At 39.0% G+C, this 25721-nt stretch overlaps 3 protein-coding genes across 3 annotated transcripts in view; 1 reads left to right on the forward strand and 2 right to left on the reverse strand.

The window, feature by feature from the left end:
- The window catches only part of LOC129407978 (nck-associated protein 5-like), a 118049-nt gene that overhangs the window by 7995 nt on the left and 84333 nt on the right, over positions 1-25721 (forward strand). The gene's annotated exons all lie outside the window — the stretch shown is intronic.
- Positions 794-8972, reverse strand: LOC110160769 (histamine N-methyltransferase-like). Its single transcript, XM_055153763.1, has 6 exons — positions 8815-8972; positions 8153-8202; positions 7875-7982; positions 6673-6803; positions 6067-6160; positions 794-3297 (listed from the first exon to the last, which is right to left on the reverse strand). The coding sequence occupies exons 1-6, from the start codon at positions 8949-8951 to the stop codon at positions 2927-2929; spliced, it is 891 nt and encodes a 296-aa protein (XP_055009738.1). The 5' UTR covers positions 8952-8972; the 3' UTR covers positions 794-2926.
- On the reverse strand, positions 17639-21682 carry LOC129407909 (histamine N-methyltransferase-like). Its single transcript, XM_055150544.1, has 5 exons — positions 21546-21682; positions 20846-20895; positions 20584-20691; positions 18321-18455; positions 17639-17952 (listed from the first exon to the last, which is right to left on the reverse strand). The coding sequence occupies exons 1-5, from the start codon at positions 21680-21682 to the stop codon at positions 17639-17641; spliced, it is 744 nt and encodes a 247-aa protein (XP_055006519.1).

The raw sequence follows: 25721 nt of genomic DNA on the forward strand, positions 1-25721 counted from the left end.
AATAATAACCAAACATTTCTCACTAGTATAAAGAAAAAGTCCCCACTATAAATACTACGGCTGGGTATCATTAAGAAGTTGCTGATACAATATATACTTTGATACATAGGCCACGATACAATACATATCTCAATACAGTGCACTTTCGATTCAATACAATCGATTCAATACGGTTCTATAAGAAATAAAGGCTAAATCATGGCTGTGATACTTAAAGTCTTTGTTAAACCACTTTTTGTGCAAAGTGAGAAACACAAACATTTTAATCATCAAAACAGTGAAAATGTCAAATGTGTTGCATAAATGAGTTTTTTCCTCTAAACAAGCAACAAAACTGTAGCGGGGTAACAAATAATTTAGTAAAATATACCAAAACATACTCTTGGTGATATGTATCGATACAGCACTCCCTGATATCAGTACTGTATCATTACATAAAACAATACGATATATTGATATTTTTGCACACCCCTAATAAATACTGACCACCAAATATAGTTCCATCTGACATATATTGAACGATAAGTCAATCTAGTATTTATCGTGACAGGCCTACATGGACAGTGCAATAGGCTGTTCACACAGACACCACAGCCACAGAGTATACCACAGAAACTCAGATCTAGCCAAGTAACAATCACTTCAGTTAAGAAAGTTTTATGATGATTTGAGTCAATTTCACTTGACAAGTAAATTTATCTATTTATCTGCCTTTTGTAGTTAAAATATGAACATACATCTTGCTACACTTAAGATAAGAAAAACACAACTCTATGCTCTTAAGTGAGTAAGTAAGCCGATATTTATTTAGCACTTTTCACAGATAAATAATCACAAAGTGCTTTACAGTGCAACATATACAGAAAGAGAGGAATTACACAGTCAAATAAAAGCCTGTTTAAAAAGCAGTGTATTGAACTGCTTTTTGAAACAGTCTACAGACTCTGCCTCATGGAGGGCTAGGGGCAGGTCATTCCATAATTTGGGGGCCACAGCCTGAAAGACGTCCCCCGAGTGAAGATAAAATTGGTGTAATGTGAATTCGCCTGTTACAAACCTTGCAGCCTGGTTTTGTACAAGTTGCAGCTGCTTAAGTGTAAAAGCATTAAAACAAGTAAACGAGAATTACAAAAATCTAAACGAGATGAAATAAAAGCGTGAGCAGTTATTTCAAGTTCATCAGTTAATAAAATTGGTCTCAGTTTAGTGATGTTCTGTAGCTGATCTTATCTTAAAATTTACTGCTGCCCGAATTAAAAAGTATATATATCATTGGTAGATAATTTTACTTGTCAAGTTGCGACTCAAATAAAGTACAATTTTCTTAATTTAAGTAATTTTAATGTAGCTAGATATTGCTTTTTGCAGTTTACATATTTGCTTTGGAGTTTGTTTAGAGACTAAATCCATATGATCAGAGGTGATATTTTGGTTTTGTATATTGTAGTGTAATCCTGTGAGCAGGAGCCTGTAGAACAGGATCTGGAGATGGGACCCTGGGCTCTGCTCTGTTATCACCCACTGCACTGGTAAAAGAATCTGCAATAACATGGCTTTTGTGCAAATGAGGCTTTGTTAGTGCAAGTGCTGAATCATAACCTGATTTTACAAAGTAGATTACACTGCGTCTTACTCTGTCACTGCAGCTTTTAACGAAAGATAAAATGAAGATTTTTATATTGGATTTTAGAATTATTCTTAAACGGCCAATCTTTAAAGTTAGTTATTCAGTTCATAATCATGATTTTCTCACTTAAATGTGAGAGAAATTAAAACTATTTTAATCTGCTTTCCGTACTCTGCACAATCCAGTTTATAATACTTTTAATTGACTGAATATCCCTCATCATGAGCTTGACCTAGTTTAAATTGTGTTATTTGTATTCCATGTTTCGTTGTTCCTATTTTCCAAACATTGAAATAGTAATTCCCAGGCACCTTGTCGTGACCCACTTTTGGGCCCAACCCTCCATTTGGGAATCGCTCCTGACTGTAGCCGAGCCAAGTCTTAATCATGTCATACTGAAAGCCAAAACACTGCATCAAAACAGTTTGTGTTTGCTGTTCTGTTGTTGTTTTTGGTCGAAGCATTGTGTTGAAAACAGTCTGTGCTTTGTACAATGATGAGGTTAGTGTTAGAGGGTCAGGTTAACTCTTATTACAGAATTCTTATCTTGCACTGAACGCATGTGTTATTGTGGCTTCAGGGTGTACCTGTGTCGGGTGTACCACTGAACACACAGTCAACACACATTTGAAGTGCTGTGCTTCGGTGCTATGGCAATACTCTGTAAAATACAACATGGGTCCCCATGACTTTTTTAGCCGAGATTATATGAAGAGTCACTGTGTCAAGTTTTCCCTTCTTCCTTCTTTTTTTATTTAATTAATGGGACATTTCAGTACCACTTTACAATAATGTGGGCCCTGTGGGGCATCGCCATGGCAACAACATGCAAAATACAACATCGTTGTTGTTATTATTTTTAGTTCTTACAGTTATATTGTGACCTCAATAATCACAATTTTCAATTAAACTAATGATAAAAATATCCCTAAACTGGGCAGTAGGTCTGTAATGATAAATACCATATCGACTTATGATTCAGTACATGACAGATGGAACAATTATTTTTGTCAGTTGATACAGTCAGTAAAGTTTTCTTTGTACAAGTGGGAAATGTTTGCATATTTTTTGGACTTCGCTGAATATTTGAGTTGCAGAGGTTTAATCTGATAACTTCTATTAATTGTTCCATTTATTTATTTCAGCTAATTTTGTGGGGAAATCCTGCTTCAGGGTCCTGTCAGTGGTATAATGGCATTTAATATCATCCTCTATAGTTTCATCACCAATATTATTTCAATAACAGGCCTACAAACAAGCACCAAACCACGATAAGTCTAAAGGCACCATAAAATCACATTAATCGGTTGCTTCCACGATAATGAACTCCTCCCATTTATTAAACAGAATTCTTCCATTTTTCTCCATACTGCACTGAGGGTCTCGCAGCATCCTCAGTACCCCCTCTCTGAGCTCATGTGGGGCTGTCTTTCTAAAGTTCACTGTCTCTGTGATGAAGTTTAGAATCAGCTCTCCAGTCTCATGTCCTTCAGTGAAACAGTCGGTGATGTCCAGCATAGACGGCACCTTATAACTCTGGTACGGGACTCCAGCTTCATCTAGCAGCTGCTTTATTTCTGCTGTGTTCCGTTGTGGAAACCAAGTACGAGTCCCTGGGGGGCTCAGCTGAGTGTAGAAGGTTCTCCACATCTTCACCCAGCCAGACTCAGCTGTAACAAAAAATAACACAAAAAATCACAATCACAATCACGAAGAATTTATGTGTTAAACATCTGTGAATGAAACGAAACACAACTCCAGGTGTCTTTTTCATGAGGTAACAACATTATAACACAGATCAGAAAGCAGTGTAATATGGGCCCTCGAACACTAAACTAAATTATAATAAATGACATCTTCATTTTCAACATGATTAGAATCTAATCCTGTTTAGTACAGTGGAAACACTTGCAGCCCAAACCAACCTGCTCCACAGTCAACCAATGGAAACGAAAGAGACAGATACAGATACAGAGAAAGACAGAGAGAGAGAGATACTTTATTGATCCTGAGATAAGTTTAAGTTTTGCTGCAACAACATTTACAGTGTGTCTTAGTCAAAGGTCTCAGGTCAGTTTAACAGGATGACTGTTCAAGGAGGGTCAGCAGATCTGTGTCAGGACAATTTGAGGAGAGGAAGAGCCAAAACTGTCCCTCCTCTGTGTCCTGCAGCATCACAGTGTTCAAGGGGAATGAGGTGAACACAACAGGAAAGGCCTCACTTTGATGTTTATTTTATTATTAGGTCAGTGATGAAATGGTTCATTCCCTCAAAATATTTCTCTGGAACATCTGCTACATTTCCACTTATGGCGTAAAAGCCTGTGGCACAAGGGTCACTAACTGGCGGGCTGTGGTCCGAGTCTGGACCCATACGGACCCGGACAGGGTCAGCCCGATGTTCCGGGTAAACAGCGGTATCTCCTATTACGAAAGATATCTATGCTCCCCATTAATGCCGTCCTCATCTCAAGTCATCATCATGAGCTCATAAAACAGCAGCATGTAGAACTTTGTACGGAACTTACCGCACATCAGCCCAGAGCAGAAGCACTGAGTTCAGGTAACAGCAACAGCCGACAGCGCTAAAGACACAGGAGCATCTGATGTAGCGTTCAACCCCTCAGGACGAGGCTGGGGGTCCGGTCCTTGGTCTTGTGCCGTCCTCTGAGCGCATTGGTCAGATAGGTCTGGAGGATTTGTCCTCCATGTGCTGGTTTCGAGACGGGGGCGAGCAAGACCAGTGTGCAATAAACTGGGTCTGAGCAGTTCTGTGCTGTCCTCTGCGCGCTGGTTCCATGTGGGGAAAGTGAGAATGCTCTGTGGGCTACAGATCCGGCGGGTTGCTCCAGTTCTTCGTCCTCAAGGACTGCGGCTGGTTCTGAGGTGGTGCAATGCATCCGGACAGAAGCAAAAATCCAGTTTGGTTCGTTATATGTTGTTCTGAACAGTCTGTCCTCCGCACATTTGTTTCTTCCCTGGGAAAGTGCTTCTCAGGCTGAGGCACCTAACATCACTCCCCGCTCCAGCTCATCTGAGCCCAGTCTGAACACTAGGCTAAATGCAGTTCATTTTATAAGTTGAATCAATTGAATAAGGCCTATTCAGTTTAGAGTCTAAACTTTACACCACTGTATTAATGGACCAAGGAACATACAAACTAATCATGACGCTACTGAGCCAATCAAATCTGTGCATTCAAGGTGATCACAACTCTGAATGCAGACACAGAGGAAAGAGGGTTTGAGATATTTGTTGAAAAATGTATTGAGACTGTTAAGTCGAAATGTCAAAGGTAAAGAAAAAGGGAAACTCAAGATGCTGCTATTTCTTTTTTTTTTTTACTGAGGTTAAGCACTTTGTTTTAAGATGCACAATTTAGCCATTTTATTTATTTTATCTAATTTATTTTAAACTGCAGCCCTGTATCTAATGTAGGCCTACTGTGTGTTTCAGTGTTAACAATACATTTCGTTGAAATGTTTTAACTTGTATTTTTGTTGATTTGACAGTCTGTTGCTCATACATTTAGACAATGATAAAACCAGGCTACTTTTGTATCACAATCATAATGCAAGTTAGACATTATGATGTCCTGGTCCTCTGCTTGAGGAGATTTTCTCTAACAAGACCTGCTCAAATTTTAGTTGAATACCCCTGCTGTAGTATCTCAAATGTCCATAGCTAACTCCTTAGCTAGCCAGTCTCAATGGATACGGGAAAAACAAACAGTTAATTTCACGCAGTCCTTGGCGGGGAGCAGTTAGGAAGGGGCCACCTCCACCCAGGGAGCGTTTCCATGATAATGGGCTGAGGTCGGTTTGGGTGTTACTCCGATCTATAAGACACACCCAATGGCGTGACGTAGGATCGCCATCAGAACTGAGCAGAGCACCTGACCTGATCTGTATGTGGTCTACAGTTGGAGATGATGGACCTGAAAAGCGCCCATGCTCACTTCCTATTTGGAACACAACGCGTAGGACGCTCCTAAATGTAGTTAATATGATTAACTGAGATTCAGGAGCAGGACCACGCCTCAACCGCCCTCTCCTCTCACCAGTGAACCACAACTCACCTCGACCACGCCTCTAATTTCCCAGAAGCCGATATGTAGCAGCCTTTCCCATCATCCCAGTTTGTCTCGGCTAACTTGACCCCACCCTCCCATCCCCTATTTTGTCTTTCAGTCATAAGACCTCTACAGGAGGTCCTGTTCCGGCTGGGCCAATTGAAGATTGAGACGGAGCTCCCACCGAGAGTCTCAACCCAGCCATCTCTGCCCCGCTTTGTACATTATCAATAAACTTCTTCACACTATATCATTGTTGGTGTGGTCCTAGCTAGTGAATCTCATTTTATGAACTCATCCCTGTGTCAATCTCACCCACCCCTGTGTAGAGAGATTTTGACATGCTTGTATTCTGCATTCCTCTTACCTGACAATAAAATTATCAGCATTTTGCCGTTCTTCTTCAGGAGACTCTGATAGAATCTGACGGTAGCTCCAAGATCCTCAACATAGTACAGCATCTGTGGATTCAGATACACAAATACAAGGGCTGATGTAATACGTATAATGTAATACTTCCATGCACTTTTCTATTGATATTTTTGATTTAGAATTTTTTTTTTTCCCTACTGCCAACAGTCATTCCCAAAGTAAAGACACACTCATGGCGAGGCGTCTTTCCAGTACTATGGCTCTCGTCTGTGGACACACACACCACTTTCTTACCATGCAATGTGGATAAAGAGTCTTCCTTAAGGACACAGTGACACTTTTTGCCACAGGCGGCCCACTGTGGCACCTGATTTTCCCAGTGGTCTCCCATCCAAGTACTAAGCAGGTCCGACATTTCTTAGCTTCTGAAATATGACGAGATCAGGCTTTGCTGGTATGCTAAGATGGATTCTTGTGAGTTTGTGAACTCACAAATATCGTGTGAATCTGTCTTGCTGTGCAAGGTTAAGAAAGTGTACCTTTCCCACAATTTATATGTTGATGACCATTGTAAAGTATCATTTGAAGAGAGCGTACATACATGGAGCATGTGGATGAAGTCGACCTTCTTGGTGATATTTCTCTGTCTCCACTGCTCCTCAAACTCGGAGGCCGTCATCTGGTGCCAGGTGAAGTTGACTGGGTCCAAGTGGAACATCTGAGCCGCCCTCTCTGCACCACACACACAGAAATTAGAAGAATACAAATATTTAGATTCGATTTGTGATGTTTAAAGTGGAACTTAACACCTCAACTCTTCTCATGGCCACATTTCAAGCTGATAAACTGGGCAGTACCTATTATTAACCTTGTAGGGGAGAGTGAAGGGGGAGTAAGGACAAGGTCAGGGTGGTATAAGGAACAGTGTGATTGGTCTAACAGGTATCCACACTTTAAACTCTGCCCCTGCAGGTTGTATTCAGGGCAGTCCAGTGTGATGTCACAAAGCACTTGAACTTGCTGTGGTCACACCTACAATGTAGTTTGCTCTAAAATTGCGACCCAAAAAGGGCTACGAGCAGTAGATAAGAACACCATATGCACAGTTCTCAAGTTGATTCAGTGCTTAGTTCCACTTTAAAGACCCTGTACTAAGTGTTTCTCATGTGTTTGAACAAAATTTGCCTTACATCAGTACAGATATATTGTAAGAGCAGGTTTTGAGGTCAGAATAAGTCTAAGTCTAATAATCATAAAAATATGCTGACTGCATCTAATTACATGTTAGCACTGTTAGCATGCTAATTGTTGCTAACTTTACCATCACAGTAACTCCACTCTTGTCTCTGAAATGTTTAAAAGGTGCTTATAAACTCATCCCGGGGAATCAGGGCTGCCTGCAGGATTTTGTGGGAAGGTATGCACAGCAAAGTGGGTGACAGACCCTCCACAATAGCCCAATGCCAAAAACAACAGGTTTTACAGTTTTACAGCCCGGTCCTCTGTAAAAAAAAAAACAAAAAAAGTGAACACTTTGGTCAGTAATCACTGTGGCGCTCCTCTGTGCGTAACGTCTTAGCACATTCAAGGTACACACAGTGCATACAGGTGTTCTCCTGTAGGCGCCACTGCAGGAATAATTAGGATGCTTGGAATAAGTTAGAAATAATTTTGGACAACTGAAAACCATTTAAACCATTTAAAATGAACTCATTCTGTTTTTCATGTTTTTAATCAGTGGCATAACATTGTACTGTAGACACCTTTGAACACAGTGACACAGATTATATATTTCTTCTGTACCTTTATATTTGTGAATCAGAAGTGCACTTGGCTCCACCACCTCGTTATCCAGCAGCACCCCTGGGTGCTTCAGATGCATCTGGGAGAGCATCTCTATGTCATAATCACCTACATCATAAAACAACATCATTTTATGTTCCCAGGACTCTAGGTTTTCATGGCTTTGTTCTCCTGCATTTAAAAGAGCTCAAAACCAGGCACTTATTCTGACATCACTATTTAATGATTATTCAACATCTACAGTTATAGTGTAACGCACTCATGTGATAAACTCTTACCTTCTCCAGTCCCAAGTCCAATGATCTTTATCGATTTCCCATCCCCAATGCTAAGAGACACAATACAGTTACAGAGTACAATTTACTTTTCTTCAAGATGCTGGTCTGAGTCATTTTTGGGGTTTGTCTTACTGTCAACATTTTTTGCAGACTTTCAGCAATTTTCTTATTGATAATAATTAGCATTTATTTATTAATTTTGATATGATCTTGTTTCATAGCACACACCTAAACATATAACTAATACTTATTCAAATGACTATTTAAACAAAAAGGAATCTTTGCACAGTGCAAATCCTATTAACAAATAATTGGATTAAATTATAAATTCAATTGTTAAGCAATCCTGACTCCACCAAACGAAGACATCGTATTAAATTTAAAATACTCAGGTATGACTAGTACCCACTTTCTTTTTGAGCAATAAAGAACTAGAATAGAACATCCACCCCGTAAACAAAAAAAATTACTTAACATAAGATTAAAATATGTTTTTTCTTCTTTTAAGTGTAATTATACCCAATTTCCCTTATGAAAATAAATAAGCAAATGTTGACTCCAGATCATTTCTATGAGTGACAAAACTACTTTAAAACAAAAACATTTATTTTAACAATTCACCTTTCAGTGGGACTAAAATATATAAATAATTAGCACATTACCTGGCCAGATGGTCAGGTAGAATCTTGCGAATGAAGTCTTCTCTGTACTGTTGTGCATCTGTATGCATCCTATACACAGCGTAGGACTTGTCATAACATTCATCATCATGAACGAGGGACTTGAAAGGAGAAGCCATGGTGCTCTGTGCTGGGCTCACAAAGAAGGGCTGGAGCTCTACTGACTACTGAGAATGTGTCAATATTTATAGTCACCGCCTCCTCACAGCCAGCCAGTCACGTTTCTAAATTTATGGAGGTGAAAAGTCAGCTGCATGATTCCTGGAAATTAAAGAAAGTTAAAACTTTACTTCAGAACATTCTCCATTGAGATAGATAAGTTATAGTGATAACATACATTCAAGGATGCTTCTTCTTCAGTTCTTCTTGCGATAACTGTTTTGACCCTTAACCATAAAAACTGTCCTGCTGGTGGGTCAGCAGTATTTGCCAGTCACTACTCACTTTCTCCTGGCTGCCAACTCATCTCCTCCCTCCTGTTCCAAACCCAACAGGAGGCTCTCTCTGCTCACGGAGTCTTTGCATTTTCTTTCTCCTTCCTTCTCCTCTTAGTCCAATTTCTGTCAGCAGTTTCCAAAGCGATGGTGCTGAGAATCCCCTGCATCCCACATCAACAGCGTACAACCACGTCTGCCACCCTTTATTTCGACAATCCTGCAACAGCTCCTTATAGACGGGTAATCACACTACGTCACTTCACACTCTACTGCGCATGTCTCTTACAGAAAGAGCCACTGTCTTTCTTGTATCATCTCAGTGTCTAGGATTTCAGCAGATTTCAAACTCTCCCAGAGGCAGGGCTAGTTGTATCAATCAGGTATGAATGGACGTCCATCTACTGAAGTTTCAGCCATTTTTTTTTTACATTTCTAATTCATCTCACAAAAGCTAAAATTCCCATATTTCAATTTCTTGATTGGCCCTTTTCAAACTTTTTGCCTTGTGTGTACCACCATGCTGCTCTAACACCAAGCCAACAACATGGACCATCCCCCACTCTAGAACAAAAATAGGGAATCTATAACAAGACTCAACGACTAGCAGTGCTGGTGGAATCAGCTCCTCCAAACTTCAAATTTGAATCTGAAACATGAGGAAACAAAAAGGGTGGTCACTTTTTAGAGATCATTTAATTACACACAGGTTGTCATTTGGGGTTTGATTGAAGCCCCACTAGATTTCCAAAGTCTGTGCTTAACGTTTTGCTTTCACCACTCTCTCCCACAGTTAACGTGTTGTCACTTCAATCTGGAACATTCCCAAAAGTTTTGTAAGCTGCATTCATCTCTGTAAAAAAGTGAACAATTTGGTCAATAATCACTGTCACACTCCTCGATGCGTAACATCTTAGGACATGCAAGGTAGAGTGTACACTAAACACTAGACTTGATGAAAATAGCAAATAATGTAGGTCTGAAAGTTGAATAAATTGTTGTAAAAGCTGAAAAAAATCATGGAACTTGAATTTGTCTTTTCTATCTGTGTGACCTGTCCAGCTGACACCTGCCCCTCCCTCACACAGAGCCCAGCCAAAAACCCAACAAAGCAACATCAAAATTCACCACAACAAGCAAAATAAATTAGGCCATTCATTTGTTTTTTAATCTGGCTTTTGAACAGAGTGCAACATCTCGTGTAACAAGCAACAAAACAATCTCCCAAGATTCTTTGTTCTTAATGAACTCTGGAAATGTGTCTTTTTGCTACCAATCTGCAACCAACATGGGTGTAGTTACATAAAAGTCATAGTAGGGCTGCAAAATTCAGTGCAATTGAAACTCAATTGAATATTTGAATGAATGGAATTAGCAAATTGCAGAGTACAATAATTTACTCCTCAAATTTCTTATTCTGCATAAAAACAGCAATCGCAGTCACAAAGGTTGTCAGAAAAATTGCAAGTCATTCAGCCCTAACTCATAATTTGACATAGAAGCACTACTTTTACTGACAATAAATCAGATCTAACCTGTAATTGTAATAGTGGGGTGACCTGCTTGTCTTCATAGAGAGAGATACGTTTAATGCCATACTGTGGAATATTTGTGGCAAAGCAGTAATATCTATGAAGACAAGCTGGTGGGGAGCCCTTCACCAGAAAGGTTCTATGGTGTCCCTTTAAAATGTATATTGATAAAAAACAAACAAAAAAAAAAAACCATGGAAGTACATTGGAAGTAACTGTAATTAAGTAAATCTCAGTGATGTGTCTGTCTCCATTTGAAAGACATGGCACTGTATAGAATTGGCACACAGTGAGTATATGGGCCTATATTTTGTTTGGCATGCTCTGGTGAAGACGTTTTAATCCTGTTATGAGTCATGAAGATGCCTATTCACATCTCAATAAGTTCTTTTTTCTGTTCCACTGAAGGATCAAAGCTATCTATTCTTAGAAATGTACCACATCTTTGGCTGAAAGCTACAGGGCATTTGTAGCATGAATATTGTATCTTCTACATTGTAATGGCCATATATTCGCTTTCAATTGAGAGTAATAATAGTCAGTGATTGTCAGTGGCTAAGTTCTTTTGCCTTAAAGGGCCCATATTGCCCTATTTTCTGATCTTATAATTATAGATCAGAATAATGTTGTATCCTCATGGAAAACATACGTGGAGTTGTGTTTTGTTTCAGGCCCCGTTTACACATACACGGGTATTTTAAAAAACTGAGACTTTTCCCATCGTTTGTACCCATCTTTACATGCAATCTTTCTAGTAGTCTGTAGTCTTTCTAAAAATTCTAGAAATTCTGGAAAACTACAGTTTTGCATTTGTATGTACAGTGATATAAATGGAGTTTTACGCAACTGATGTGCCAAAAGTGTGTTTAGCTTTTGCTAGTGGTCCAAACTCTTTTCATGTGTTTGCATTTGCACACACAGCTGATGTATCATATCAATGACCAGAGACAAATAAGGCTCAGAGGTCAGCAATTTTGCCACTTCTGTAACATATCTGTGGAGAGGCGAGTCCACTCACTGATGTACATTTTCCAAGGTAGTTTTGAGTAGTACTTACAACTGTTACAATGAAATAAATGCTACAGGTTTTAATCTAATCCAGGAGCCGCCCACGAACTTGGTGTAGTTATGATGGTGCTTGATGGTCTATTTATGCGGGTTGATGTAAACGAAAACTTTTTTGAAAACAATGCTATGTGCACGATGTTATTTTGGAAAACGGAGGGAGGGAAATATTTGTTTCTCAACATACTTGGTGTAAACGTAGCCTCAGTTGCAGATGTTTAACACACAAACCCTGCATATTTACAGTTCTTCTCCCAAACAGAAATTCAGAAATGTTTCTTAATCTGGTGGAATAATACATGTTGTAAATATAATTGATATTTTTATATCAGTCAAGAAACAATTTGTGAAGGAAAGTTGAAAAATATGTTTAAAATGACAGGAAATAGAGAGTTTTCTTATATTTTTATAAGTGCTTTGTGTAACTTTTCTCTGTGTTGATATTATTGCTTTGTTTGGAATGTTTCACAGTATGGCATTAAACCTTTCTTACCTTATCTTCATGGAGACCAAAACTAGACCAATTATAGGTCAGATCTGTGGAGACAAGACCAAGAATTTTAAAGGTTGAGACGAGACAAGACCGGGACTTTTAAAGACCGAGTCCGAGACAAGACCAAGACCACGACCCATCGAGACCAGATCGAGACCATCTTTGTAATTTTTGACATTTATTTGTATTTTACAGTTATTTTGGTGCATATATAGCAACATTTTTATAAATCTATCTCCATTTTATCACTTCTCGAGTGTCAGACCTCGAGACCGAGACAAGTCCGAGTCCAAATGCGGTCGAGTCCGAGACGAGACCAAGACCACAAAAAACAGTCTCAAGGCCGGTCTCGAGATTATGACACTAGTCCCCATAGAGATAGATCATTTAATCTCACAGTCCCGACAAAGCAGTAACATAGAAATAGAAATCTTACGCAGTTCCCTTTAAGAACTTTTGCATGAGTGTATTATTTTCTTTTCACAGTAGAAGCTCAAAACAGCTTTCCATCTCTGCCCCATGTTCCCATCTCCAGTGTTACAGTACTGTGTGACTCACTGTGTGCGTGGAGCTGAAGCCGGATGTGATCTGGAGAAGTATGTGTCTATTAAAACCCAGGAGGCCAAGTCTGAGCCAAAACTCTGTCCCTGTGAAATGAGGAGAATAGTTAGTACAAGCTGATCTATTTTTGACTCACTTTCATTGAGATTCACATCTTTACAACAGTACTGCATTCCAATATTCACACACTCTTTGGCAGAATGCTCCTTTTCATTTTCCATGCATTTTCTTAAACAAAGAAACCATTATTAATTTCCTTTATTATAATTTTTATTTTATTTTATTTATTTAATCTGTTCATAAACCATAAAAAGGGAGCCCGCCTGATGACGTGTGCGAAAAAAGATATTAAATCGTGGCCTCAAATTACTATTTTGTTCCCACAATATGTAAGCTTTAGCTAATTCGTTCCCGTGTTTTAGCCAATTCGTACACATCACTACAGGGTCAGCCCATAGGTCCTGGTGTAGTCCTGGCGATTGGCTCTGCGGTTGCGGTGTGTATCTAAATATATACACTTATAATATATATTTATAATCTGCTAATGACACAGTGTAAATTTTCTTGTTCTGGCTTCCCTCTGTGGTGTGGCTCTGTAAACGAACGAGAATTTCATCCACACTCCAAATGTATGTTTATCCTCAGCACGTTATAAGTCATCCATGCATATCTACTGTGCATGGTCGGACTATTGGGCTTTCGGACTATTGGGCTGTTGGACCAATTGGTTGACCCCGTAGTGATGTGTATGAATTGGCTAAAACGTGGGAACGTATAAGCTAAAGTGTGGGAACAAAATTGTATTTTGAGGCCACAATTTAGTATCTTTTTTGAGCATGTCATTAGGCAGGCTCCCTAAAAAAGACATTAACAGTATCCTAACATTAAACATACCAAAAATGAATGAAAAGGAGCAGAAAGAAGGGTAATCTTATGTTACCTGCCTCCTTTTCCAGACAATACCATTAACACTGATGGATACTTAGAAACATTTCAAATCAATACATTTCATTTAAATCACAAATATTAATCAATTGCAGACAGAAATCTTAACTTTTATGCACAACAGCTAAGTTTTCTTTTTAATGCATACATATTACACTGGATTTTATGTATTTTATGATTTTCTAATCCTCTAACATTACCACCCCATAAATGATACCTTTAACTTGAATATAATGGAAGTAGTATCATCTGTAAAGGAAGTAGCAATACTTTTTATTGTAGTGTCGTCATATTCAAATTTCTAACTCAATTTCAAATGTAAGGAAAAGTCTTGATACTTGAAAATTACGTTGATACCCCCAATGGTAAAAATAGTCTTTTTGGACAGTAGCTAGTCATTTACAACACTAAATGACAGTAATTTCTTTAACCATGTGGTGTGATGCTAGTTCTGCTGTAGGTCAGGACCTTTCTAAAACTATTCAGAAAAGGTCCTTTTATGTCCCTTTTTATGTAACTTGTTCAAATGAGTATCTAGTTTTGATACTGTAGTTTTAGTATTGATTAGTATCTGAGTATAAATACTTTTCACATCCTTAGCAGAATAACATTATTCAAGTCAGACACTGGTTTCACTGGAGTCATTATTTTTAAACGTCCTACACTGCGCAAAATTGACTCCTGTGAGCTTTAAGGGACAGTTCGGAATTTTGGACATAGAACCTCATTTCCTAGTGAGCCAGAGTGTTGGAGACGTGTGGAGACACTTCTTAAAAAATTCCTTCCAGTCCTTGTATTTGCAGAGGTCTCTGGTGCTAGGCTAGTGCATGTCAATGGCCATAGTTAGCCTGCCACTAAAAACAGTCTTACCCACTCCACAAAACACCTAAAGCAAATCTATTCTATATAAATAATAATAATAATCTATATAAATAAAAGTAACCTTGCATCGCATGAATCGTCTCATAATGAGGGACTATTTTCTCATATATCAGTCGCCGCTGCCAAGCCTTCTATCAGGAAGTACAACTCGCTGCTGCTGCTCAGACATAAATCCTTCAAATGCAAGGTTGGTTTTACTTCTAAAGTTATCTATCAACACAGACATTCACATCGACAGTCTGGCGTAATAATAGATTTGCTTCAGGTGCTTTGTGGAGTGTATAAGACTATTTTTAGTAGCAGGCTAACTATGGCCATTGACACAGCATCAGCGATCTCTGCAAATACAAGGACTGGATGGAATAAGCGTCTCCACATGTCTCCAACAGTCTGGCTCACGAGGAAATGAGGTCCTATGTCCAAAATTCCAGGCTGTTCCTTTAAGTCATGTTATAATGTTGTTAGCTCTTCAAAAACATACCTGGAGTTGTATTTAGTTTCATTCACAAATTTGAGTAACCCTTTAGTTTGTCTTCTTCAAACATCTTCAAAGCTCAAAATGCTCTGTTACTTAAGGTGGAATAAGTTAAATAAAACATAACTTGAGTTATATTTGTGATGAGTAAACAACATTATAACCTAGAAAGTGTTGAAATATGGGCCCTTTAATATTGCCACTTGAACAGTATCATTTTCAAGTACTTTTAGTTATTGTGGCTCAGGGTGTACCTGTGTCGGGTGTACCACACACAGTCAACATACATGTGAACTGTTGTGTTTCAGCGCTATGGCAATACCATGCAAAATACGACATGGGTCCCTGTGACTTTTTTAGCTGAGATTATATCAAGAGTCACTGTCAAGTTTTCCCTTCTTCCTTCTTTTTTTATTTAATTAATGGGACATTTCGGTACCACTTTACAATAACGTGGGCCCTATGGGGCATCACCATGGTAACAACATGCAAAATACAAAATCGTCCACCTCTAGACTTTTTGATGTGGATGACCTGAAGAGTCACAGTGCAAAATGAAGCCCAGGCTCTCATTGTTGCAAAATGAATTGGCCCTAACTAAACATATTTAAGCAAACATGACAAGTGGGGATGCAGTCTTGCTACTATAGATTATACACACAGTATATAAATGGATTTAACTTGCTACCCGCTGTGTTCCAAATATTAAGTAAGTATAGGTGCGCTTCCAGCTCCATCAACTATAATTCACTTTCTATTTAAAAATGTCACCCCTCTTTGCTACTGCTGCTGTCAGGCTTGTCATTCTGACCTTAAAATGTTTGTATTAACCCACTGTACATGATCCTGGTGTTTGTATTTCACTATTTTGTCCCTAAATCATCATCATTGAACATTAATAACAGACAAAACAGCGGTCTTCTTTCCCCGAGGTCACTGCCGCTGGCATTAGCAACAGGTTTGAGTGATAGAGTTTATGAGCCCCACTAACCCAGCGGTGCGGGTGGGAAGGGGCATTGGAGCAGTGCAGCCTCACTCATGATTGGATCTTCTTTGCTATGACACTCGTGGTCAGAATTCCAAACATGGAATTCGGCTCCAAATTCGCCACTATAACTGCTTGCCTTGGTGAGCTTTATTTGACTACTCCCATAATCCAATTCTTTATACAAAACTTCAAGAACACTACAAGAACTTCACATTTGATTTTTATAAATGTATTTATTTCAGCTGAGTGAACTTTATTCTTCTTCTAACGACATTAACCCTTAAGCAGGACCTGTCACTCAACCAAAGCAAAACGACATCAGGACTATATGTCACATGATCACATTTTAATGTTATTTTATTGTGAGAAGAAACAGAATGATTATTCACGATTATTGACACCATGAACAGTGAAATCATTCATTTTATTCCATTCACACCAGTCTGACAAGTTACTGTTCCTCTTGTATGTAACATTTAGGTATACCTTTTAGAATAGAATAGACTGAATTGAAAAAGTCTTAATTTTGCTTCAAAAACTGTCACGATTATTATTATTTTTAGTTCTTACAATTATATTGTGACCTCAATAATCACGATTTTCAATTAACCTAATGATAAAAATATCCCTAAACTGGGCAGTAGGTCTGTAATGATAAATACCATATCGACTTACGATTCAGTACATGACAGATGGAACAATTATTTTTGGGAGTCGATGTAGTCAGTAAAGTTTTCTTTGTACAAGTGGGAAGCGTTTGGATATTTTTTTGGACTTTACTGAATATTTGGGTTGCAGAGGATTAATTTGATAACTTCTATTAATTGTTCCATTTATTTATTTCAGCTCATTTTGTGGGGAAATTCTGCTTTAGGGTCATGTCAGTGATATAGTAGCATTTAATATCATCCTCTATAATTTCATCACCAATAATGGTATTTCAATAACAGGCCTACAAACTAGTAACCAGGCTGGTGCCACCTCAATTTAAGTGGCTCAATTTAATTTCTCTCCAGCAACTAGGTTAGAAATCAAAATACACTAGATGGTTCCCAAAAACACCGGAAGTGCAAGTTCGGGCACCAGTCAGTCTGCAAAGAGCCATATATTCTGTGTTGCCAACAGTTCTTGAGATGGAGGATTTAAAAAATATAAAGAGAATGTTTGGTGAATCTCATCAAGGGGAAAGACGTTATTGCCCTTCTTCCTACGGGATTTGGGAAAAGCTTAATATACCAGTTAGAGCTGTTACATATGTGACTACCAAATAGCAGCAATTGGTTAAATGATAAAAAGTACCCGCCTACCGTCAAGTGAATAAATTCTAACACTGCAAGGTCAGGTGGTTTCTATGAAGTGAAACCGGCTCATGAATCAAGCTAACAAACAAGCACCAAACCAGGATAAGTCTAAAGGCACCATAAACTCACATTAATCGGTTGCTTCCACGATAATGAACTCTTCACAAGTATTTAACAGAATTCTTCCATTTTTCTCCATACTGCACTGAGGGTCTTGCAGCATCCTCAGTACCCCCTCTCTGAGCTCATGTGGGGCTGTCTTTCTAAAGTTAACCATCTCTGTGATGAAGTTTAGAATCAGCTCTCCAGTTTCATGTCCTTCAGTGAAACAGTCGGTGATGTCCAGCATAGCCGGCACCTTATAACTCTGGTACGGGACTCCAGCTTCGTCCAGCAGCTGCTTTATATCTGCTGTGTTCCGTTGTGGAAACCAAGTACGAGTCCCTGGGGGGCAGACTGACAGAAGTGAGGCCACCAATCTAACCATCACACACACACCACTTTCTTACCATGCAATGTGGATAAAGAGTCTTCCTTAAGGACACAGTGACAGTTTTTGCCACAGGCGGCCCACTGTGGCACCTGATTTTCCCAGTGGTCTCCCATCCAAGTACTAAGCAGGTCCGACATTTCTTAGCTTCTGAAATATGACGAGATCAGGCTTTGCTGGTATGCTAAGATGAATTCTCGTGAGTTTGCGAACTCACAAATATCGTGTGAATCTGTCTTGCTGTGCAAGGTTAAGAAAGTGTACCTTTCCCACAATTTATATGTTGATGACCATTGTAAAGTATCATTTGAAGAGAGCGTACATACATGGAGCATGTGGATGAAGTCGACCTTCTTGGTGATATTTCTCTGTCTCCACTGCTCCTCAAACTTGGAGGCCGTCATCTGGTGCCAGGTGAAGTTGACTGGGTCCAAGTGGGACATCTGAGCCGCCCTCTCTGCACCACACACACAGAAATGAGAAGAATATAAATATTTAGATTTGATTTGTGACGTTTAAAGTGGAACTTAACACCTCAACTCTTCTCATGGCCACATTTCAAGCTGATAAACTGGGCAGTACCTATTATTAGCCTTGTAGGGGAGAGTGAAGGGGGAGTAAGGACGAGGTCAGGGTGGTATAAGGAACAGTGTGATTGGTCTAACAGGTATCCACACTTTAAACTCTGCCCCTGCAGGTTGTATTCAGGGCAGTCCAGTGTGATGTCACAAAGCACTTGAACTTGCTGTGGTCACACCTACAATGTAGTTTGCTCTAAAATTGCGACCCAAAAAGGGCTACGAGCAGTAGATAAGAACACCATATGCACAGTTCTCAAGTTGATTCAGTGCTTAGTTCCACTTTAAAGACCCTGTACTAAGTTTTTCTCATGTATTTGAACATAATTTGCCTTACATCAGTACAGATATATTGTAAGAGCAGGTTTTGAGGTCAGAATAAGTCTAAGTCTAATAATCATAAAAATATGCTGACTGCATCTAATTACATGTTAGCACTGTTAGCATGCTAATTGTTGCTAACTTTACCATCACAGTAACTCCACTCTTGTCTCTGAAATGTTTAAAAGGTGCTTATAAACTCATCCCGGGGAATCAGGGCTGCCTGCAGGATTTTGTGGGAAGGTATGCACAGCAAAGTGGGTGACAGACCCTCCACAATAGCCCAATATTACTGCATTTAAAATGTAAGACATTACATTACTATTGCGTTACTTTTAATTTACTCTCACCAAAATAACTGCGAAGATGCTGAAGTTTTTCACCATATATGGACTGAACGAGGACTAAACCAGGTCTAAATCAGGACTAAACCAAGACTAAACTAGAACTAAACCAGAACTGAACCAGGACTAAACCAGAACTAAACCAGGACTAAACCAGGACTACCCCAGGACTAAACCATGTTTGAACCAGGACCAAACTAGGACTAAACCAGAACTGAATCAGGACTGTACCAGGACTAAACCAGAACTGAACCAGGACTAAACCAGAACTAAACCAGGGCTGAATCAGGACTAAACTAGGTCTAAACCAGGACTGAACCAGGACTTAACCAGAAATAAACAAGGACTAAACCAGAACTAAACCAGGACTAAACCAGAACTGAACCAGGACTAAACCAGAACTGAACCAGGACTAAACCAGAACTAAACCAGAACTGAACCAGGACTGAACCAGGATTGAACCAGAACTGAACCAGGACTAAACCAGTACTAAACCAGGACTGAATCAGGACTGAACCAGGACTAAACTAGGTCTGAACCAGGACTGAACCAGGACTAAACCAGTACTAAACCTGGACTAAACCAGCACTAATCCAGAACTGAACCAGGACTAAAACAGAACTAAATCAGAACTAAACCAGGACTGAACCGAGGACTAAACCAGAACTGAACCAGGTCTAAACTAGAACTGGCCCAGGTCTAAACCAGGTCTAAACAAGGACTAAATCAGGTCTAAACCAGGACCAAACCAGGACTAATCTCGGACTAGAACTTGGAACGCAATTGGGCGTCAGCTGCTCTTCGCCTCGTGGAGCGTGGAGTTCTGCGCTGGTCCTTTTTCCCGCAGTTACCTGATGCCTACATGGGTGCGTCTCTGGCGTTTCACCGCTGCTGATATCTTGGTGATTTTAGTGAATTTGTATCAAGAAAAAGCCACCACTTCAATCCACGTTAGAAATGCATTGTAACACGCGTTACTGACATTTGTACCAAAGTAAAATATTAAATTTTTTTTCCCCTGTAATGCTGAACATTACTGCGTTACAGCAAAAAGCAATACATTACAGTAATTTGTTACTTATATAACGTGTTACTCCCAACACTGTGCATAAAGTCTTAGCACATTCAAGGTACACACAGTGCATACAGGTGTTCTCCTGTAGGCGCCACTGCAGGAATAATTACGATGCTTGTTAAGTTAGAAATTATTTTGGACAACTGAAAACCATTTAAACCATTTAAAATGAACTCGTTCTGTTTTTCATGTTTTTAATTAGTGGCATAACATTGTACTGGAGACACCTTTGAACACAGTGACACAGATTATATATTTCTTCTGTACCTTTATATTTGTAAATCCGAAGTGCACTTGGCTCCACCACCTCGTTATCCAGCAGCACCCCTGGGTGCTTCAGACGCATATGGGAGAGCATCTCTATGTCATAATCACCTACATCATAAAACAACATCATTTTATGTTCCCAGGGCTTTGTTCTCCTGCATTTAAAAGAGCTCAAAACCAGGCACTTATTCTGACATCACTATTTAATGATTATTCACCATCTACAGTTAGAGCATAACACACTCGTGTGATAAACTCTTACCTTCTCCAGTCCCAAGTCCAATGATCTTTATCGATTTCCCGTCCCCAATGCTAAGAGACACAATACAGTTACAGAGTACAATTTACTTTTCTTTTTTCTTTTTCTTTCTTTTCTGAGTCATTTTGGGGTTTGTCTTAATGCCAACATTTGTTCATGGTTTTGATATGATCTTGTTTCATAGCACGCGCCTAAACATATAACTAATACTTATTCAAATTATTATTTAAACAGGAAGGAATCTTGCAAATCCTATAAAAATAATTGGATTAAATAATAACCCACTTTATTTTTGAGCAATAAAGTTGGGTAATTGAAAAAATACTAAATATAGTATAGTATTTCAAAGTTTAATATTCTGTGTAACATTCTAGGGAAAGTAAAAGCATCTCAGATTGGATATTGTGTAATGTATTGGGACCTAAAATAGTTCCTCATACATAATACAATAGAACATCCACCCCGCAAAAAAGAAAAAAAAAATTACTTAACATAAGATTAAAATATATTTTTTCTTCTTTTAAGTGTAATTATACCCAGTTTCCCTTAAGAAACTCACATTATTGTATAATGTAAGTTAAATAAACAAATGCTGACTCCAGATCATTTCTATTATTGACAAGACTATTTTAAAACAAAAAACATTTATTTTAACAATTCACATTTCAGCGGAACAATAATATATAAATAATTTGCATGTTACCTGGCCAGATGGTCAGGCAGAGTCTTGCAGATGAAGTCTTTTTTGTACTGATGTGCATCTATATGCATCTTAAACACAGCGAAGGACTTGTCATAACATTCATCATCATGAACAAGGGACTTGAAAGGAGAAGCCATGGTGCTCTGTGCTGGGCTCACAAAGAAGGGCTGGAGCTCTACTGACTACTGAGAATGTGTCAGTATTTATAGTCACCGCCTCCTCACAGCCAGCCAGTCACGTTTCTAAATTTATGGAGGTGATTCCTGGAAAATTAAAGAAAGTTAAAACTTTACTTCAGAACATTCTCCTTTGAGATAGATAAGTTATAGTTATAACATACATCCAAGGATGCTTCTTCATCAGTTCTTCTTGCGATAACTGTTTTGACCCTTAACCATAACACTGTCCTGCTGGTGGGTCAGCAGTATTTGCCAGTCACTACTCACTTTCTCCTGGCTGCCAACTCATCTCCTTCCTCCTGTTCCAAACCCAACAGGAGGCTCTCTCTGCTCACGAAGTCTTTGCATTTTCTTTCTCCTTCCTTCTCCTCTTAGTCCAATTTCTGTCAGCAGTTTCTAAAGCGATGGTGCTGAGTATCCCCTGCATCCCACATCAACAGCGTACAACCACGTCTGCCACCCTTTATTTTGACAATCCCGCACCAGCTCCGTATAGACGGGTAATCACACTACGTCACTTCACACTCTACTGCGCATGTCTCTTATAGAAAGAGCCACTGTCTTTCTTGTATCATCTCAGTGTCTTGTAGGATTTCAGCAGATTTCATACTCTCCTGGGGACAGGGCTAGTTGCATGGATCAGGTATGAATGGACGTCCATCTACTGAAGTTTCAGCCATTTCTTAATTTTTAATTAATCTCACAAAAGCAAAATTTCCTATATTTCAATTTCTTGATTGAATTGGCCTTTTTCAAACTTTTTGATTTTAAAATCTCATGTGTGTACCATCATGCTGCTCGAACACCAAGCAAACAACATCCCCCACTCCTAATATCCTCACCTTATTTGACACATTTGTTTGACCATTCACCTTTTAAGATACTGAAACTAAGATATAGGAAATTATGAGTGTGTGATGTGAATTTATATTGTGGAAAGATTTCTCTCAATCTGCCTTTGTGTAATTTAATGTGATTTCTACCTGAGACCAGTCATTAAAATGTGTAAAGGCTCAACAGACACATCTGTCCCCAACCCCACAGGAAACTCTTAGTTGTCTTCGCTGTCCTCAAATGTATGTTAAGTTGATTAACACCAGCCTGTGAGACAAGTGACACTGCTTTGATATAACTTGTATTTCTGTATAAATTCTCAGAGCTCAGATGCTCTGGGGCAGATACATGGGCAGAGACTCGGGTAAAATGTGGCAGGGATAAGAGAGGCTGTTGTTCTGTGGCCAGGGGAGACATAGGCCCTGTCCATATGTGCTGTAACAAGAATAAACCTTGGTCTGTGTTCCAAAAACTCATCGGGCTTTGCAAACGGATTAATTATTTATCATCAAGAGATACGTAATTTTTGCCACAAGTGCTAAAATAAAAATAGGGAATCTATAACAAGACTCAACAATTAGCAGTGCTAGAGGAATCAGCTCCTCCAAACTTCAAATTTGAATCTGAAACATGAGGAAACAAAAAGGGTGTGCACTTTTTATACATCATTTAATTACACACAGATTGTCATTTGGGATGTTTTCATCATTTGTGTATGTTTCCTTTAAAATGGAGCTAAAACAATCACCCTCCATATTCTGAGGTTCTAGACACCTTTGCCTCGATGAAGGTTAAATCAGTCTTCCAGGGTAAATCATAGTTCATCTACATGAAGCCCCCATGAGATTGAAGCCCCAATAGATTTCCAAAGTCTGTGCTTTGCTATCACCACTCTCTCCCACAGTAAACATGTTGTCACTTCAATCTGGAACATTCCCCAAAGTTTTGTAAGCTGCATTCATTTCTGTAAAAAAGTGAACAATTTGGTCAATAATCACTGTTACGCTCCTCAGTGCGTAACATCTTAGGGCATGCAAGGTAGAAGGTACACTAAACACTAGACTTGATGAAAATAGCAGATAATGTAGTTCTGAAAGTTGAATAGATTGTTGTAAATGTTGAAAAAGCGTGGAACTTGAATTTGTCTTTTCTGTCTGTGTGACCTGTCCAGCTGACACCTGCCCCTCCCTCACACAGAGCCCGGCCAAAAACCCAACAAAGCAACATCAAAATTCACCACAACAAGTAAAATAAATTAGGCCATTCATTTGTTTTTTAATCTGGCTTTTGAACAGAGTGCAACATCTCGTGTAACAACCAACAAAACAATCTCCCAAGATTCTTTGTTCCTAATGAACTCTGGAAATGTGTCTTTTTGCTACCAATCTGCAACCAACATGGGTGTAGTTACATAAAAGTCATAGTAGGGCTGCAAAATTCAGTGCAATTGAAACGAAATTGAATATTTGAATGAATGGATTTAGCAAACTGCAGAGTACAATAATTTACTCCTCAAATTTCTTATTTCTTATAAAAACAGCAATCGCAGTCACAAAGGTTGTCAGAAAAATTGCAAGTCACTGCCCTAAGTGGCAGACTAACTATGGCCATTGACATAGCACCAGCAACCTCTGCAAATACAAGGACTGGATGGAATAAGTGTCTCCGCATGTCTCCAACACTCTGGCTCACTAGGAAATGAGGCCCTATGTCCAAAATTCCAGGCTGTTCCTTTAAGTCATGTTATAATGTTGTTAGCTCTTCAAAAACATACCTGGAGTTGTGTTTTGTTTCATTCACAAATTTGAGTAACCCTTTAGTTTGTCTTCTTCAAACATCTTCAAAGCTCAAAATGTTCTGTTACTCAAGGTGGAATAAGTGAAATAAAACACAACTTGAATTATATTTGTGATGAGTAAACAACATTATAACCTAGAAAGTGTTGAAATATGGGCCCTTTAATATTGCCACTTGAACAGTATCATTTTCAAGTACTTTTATTTATTGTGGCTCAGGGTGTACCTGTGTCGGGTGTACCACACACAGTCAACATACATGTGAAGTGTTGTGTTTCAGCGCTATGGCAATACCATGCAAAATACGACATGGGTCCCCATGACTTTTTTAGCCGAGATTATATGAAGAGTCACTGTGTCAAGTTTTCCCTCCTTCCTTCTTTTTTATTTAATTAATGGGACATTTCGGTACCACTTTAAAATAACGTGTGCCCTATACAAAATACAACATCGTCCACCTCTAGACTTTTTTGATGTGGATGACCTGAAGAGTCACAGTGCAAAATGAAGCCCAGGCTCTCATTGTTGCAAAATGAATTGGCCCTAACTAAACATATTTAAGCAAACATGACAAGTGGGGATGCAGTCTTGCTACTATAGATTATACACACAGTATATAAATGGATTTAACTAACTTGCTACCTGCTGTGTTCCAAATATTAAGTAAGTATAGGTGCGCTTCCAGCTCCATCAACTATAATTCACTTTCTATTTAAAAATGTCACCCCTCTCTTTGCTACTGCTGCTGTCAGGCTTGTCATTCTGACCTTAAAATGTTTGTATTAACCCACTGTACATGATCCTGGTGTTTGTATTTCACTATTTTGTCCCTAAATCATCATCATTGAACATTAATAACAGACAAAACAGCGGTCTTCTTTCCCCGAGGTCACTGCCGCTGGCATTAGCAACAGGTTTGAGTGATAGAGTTTATGAGCCCCACTAACCCAGCGGTGCGGGTGGGAAGGGGCATTGGAGCAGTGCAGCCTCACTCATGATTGGATCTTCTTTGCTATGACACTCGTGGTCAGAATTCCAAACATGGAATTCGGCTCCAAATTCGCCACTATAACTGCTTGCCTTGGTGAGCTTCATTTGACTACTCCCATAATCCAATTCTTTATACAAAACTTCAAGAACACTACAAGAACTTCACATTTGATTTTTATAAATGTATTTATTTCAGCTGAGTGAACTTTATTCTTCTTCTAACGACATTAACCCTTAAGCAGGACCTGTCACTCAACCAAAGCAAAACGACATCAGGACTATATGTCACATGATCACATTTTAATGTTATTTTATTGTGAGAAGAAACAGAATGATTATTCACGATTACTGACACCATGAACAGTGAAATCATTCAT

Source organism: Boleophthalmus pectinirostris, unplaced genomic scaffold (assembly GCF_026225935.1).
Source record: "Boleophthalmus pectinirostris isolate CB_2022bp ecotype Guang Dong unplaced genomic scaffold, ASM2622593v1 HiC_scaffold_1, whole genome shotgun sequence".
NCBI lineage: Eukaryota > Metazoa > Chordata > Actinopteri > Gobiiformes > Gobiidae > Boleophthalmus > Boleophthalmus pectinirostris.

Excerpts from the sequence above, each read along its gene's own strand:
- LOC110160769 (XM_055153763.1), bottom strand. The coding sequence starts at position 8,951 with ATGGCTTCTCCTTTCAAGTCCCTCGTTCATGATGATGAATGTTATGAC. Across the intron at positions 6,161-6,672 it reads ACTTCATCCACATGCTCCAT|ATGCTGTACTATGTTGAGGA; the intron begins GTATGTACGCTC and ends CTGAATCCACAG. Across the intron at positions 3,298-6,066 it reads GCTGATAATTTTATTGTCAG|CTGAGTCTGGCTGGGTGAAG; the intron begins GTAAGAGGAATG and ends TTTTTGTTACAG.
- LOC129407909 (XM_055150544.1), bottom strand. The coding sequence starts at position 21,682 with ATGGCTTCTCCTTTCAAGTCCCTTGTTCATGATGATGAATGTTATGAC. Across the intron at positions 20,692-20,845 it reads TGGACTTGGGACTGGAGAAG|GTGATTATGACATAGAGATG; the intron begins GTAAGAGTTTAT and ends TTTATGATGTAG. Across the intron at positions 18,456-20,583 it reads TCGGATTTACAAATATAAAG|AGAGGGCGGCTCAGATGTCC; the intron begins GTACAGAAGAAA and ends TGTGTGGTGCAG.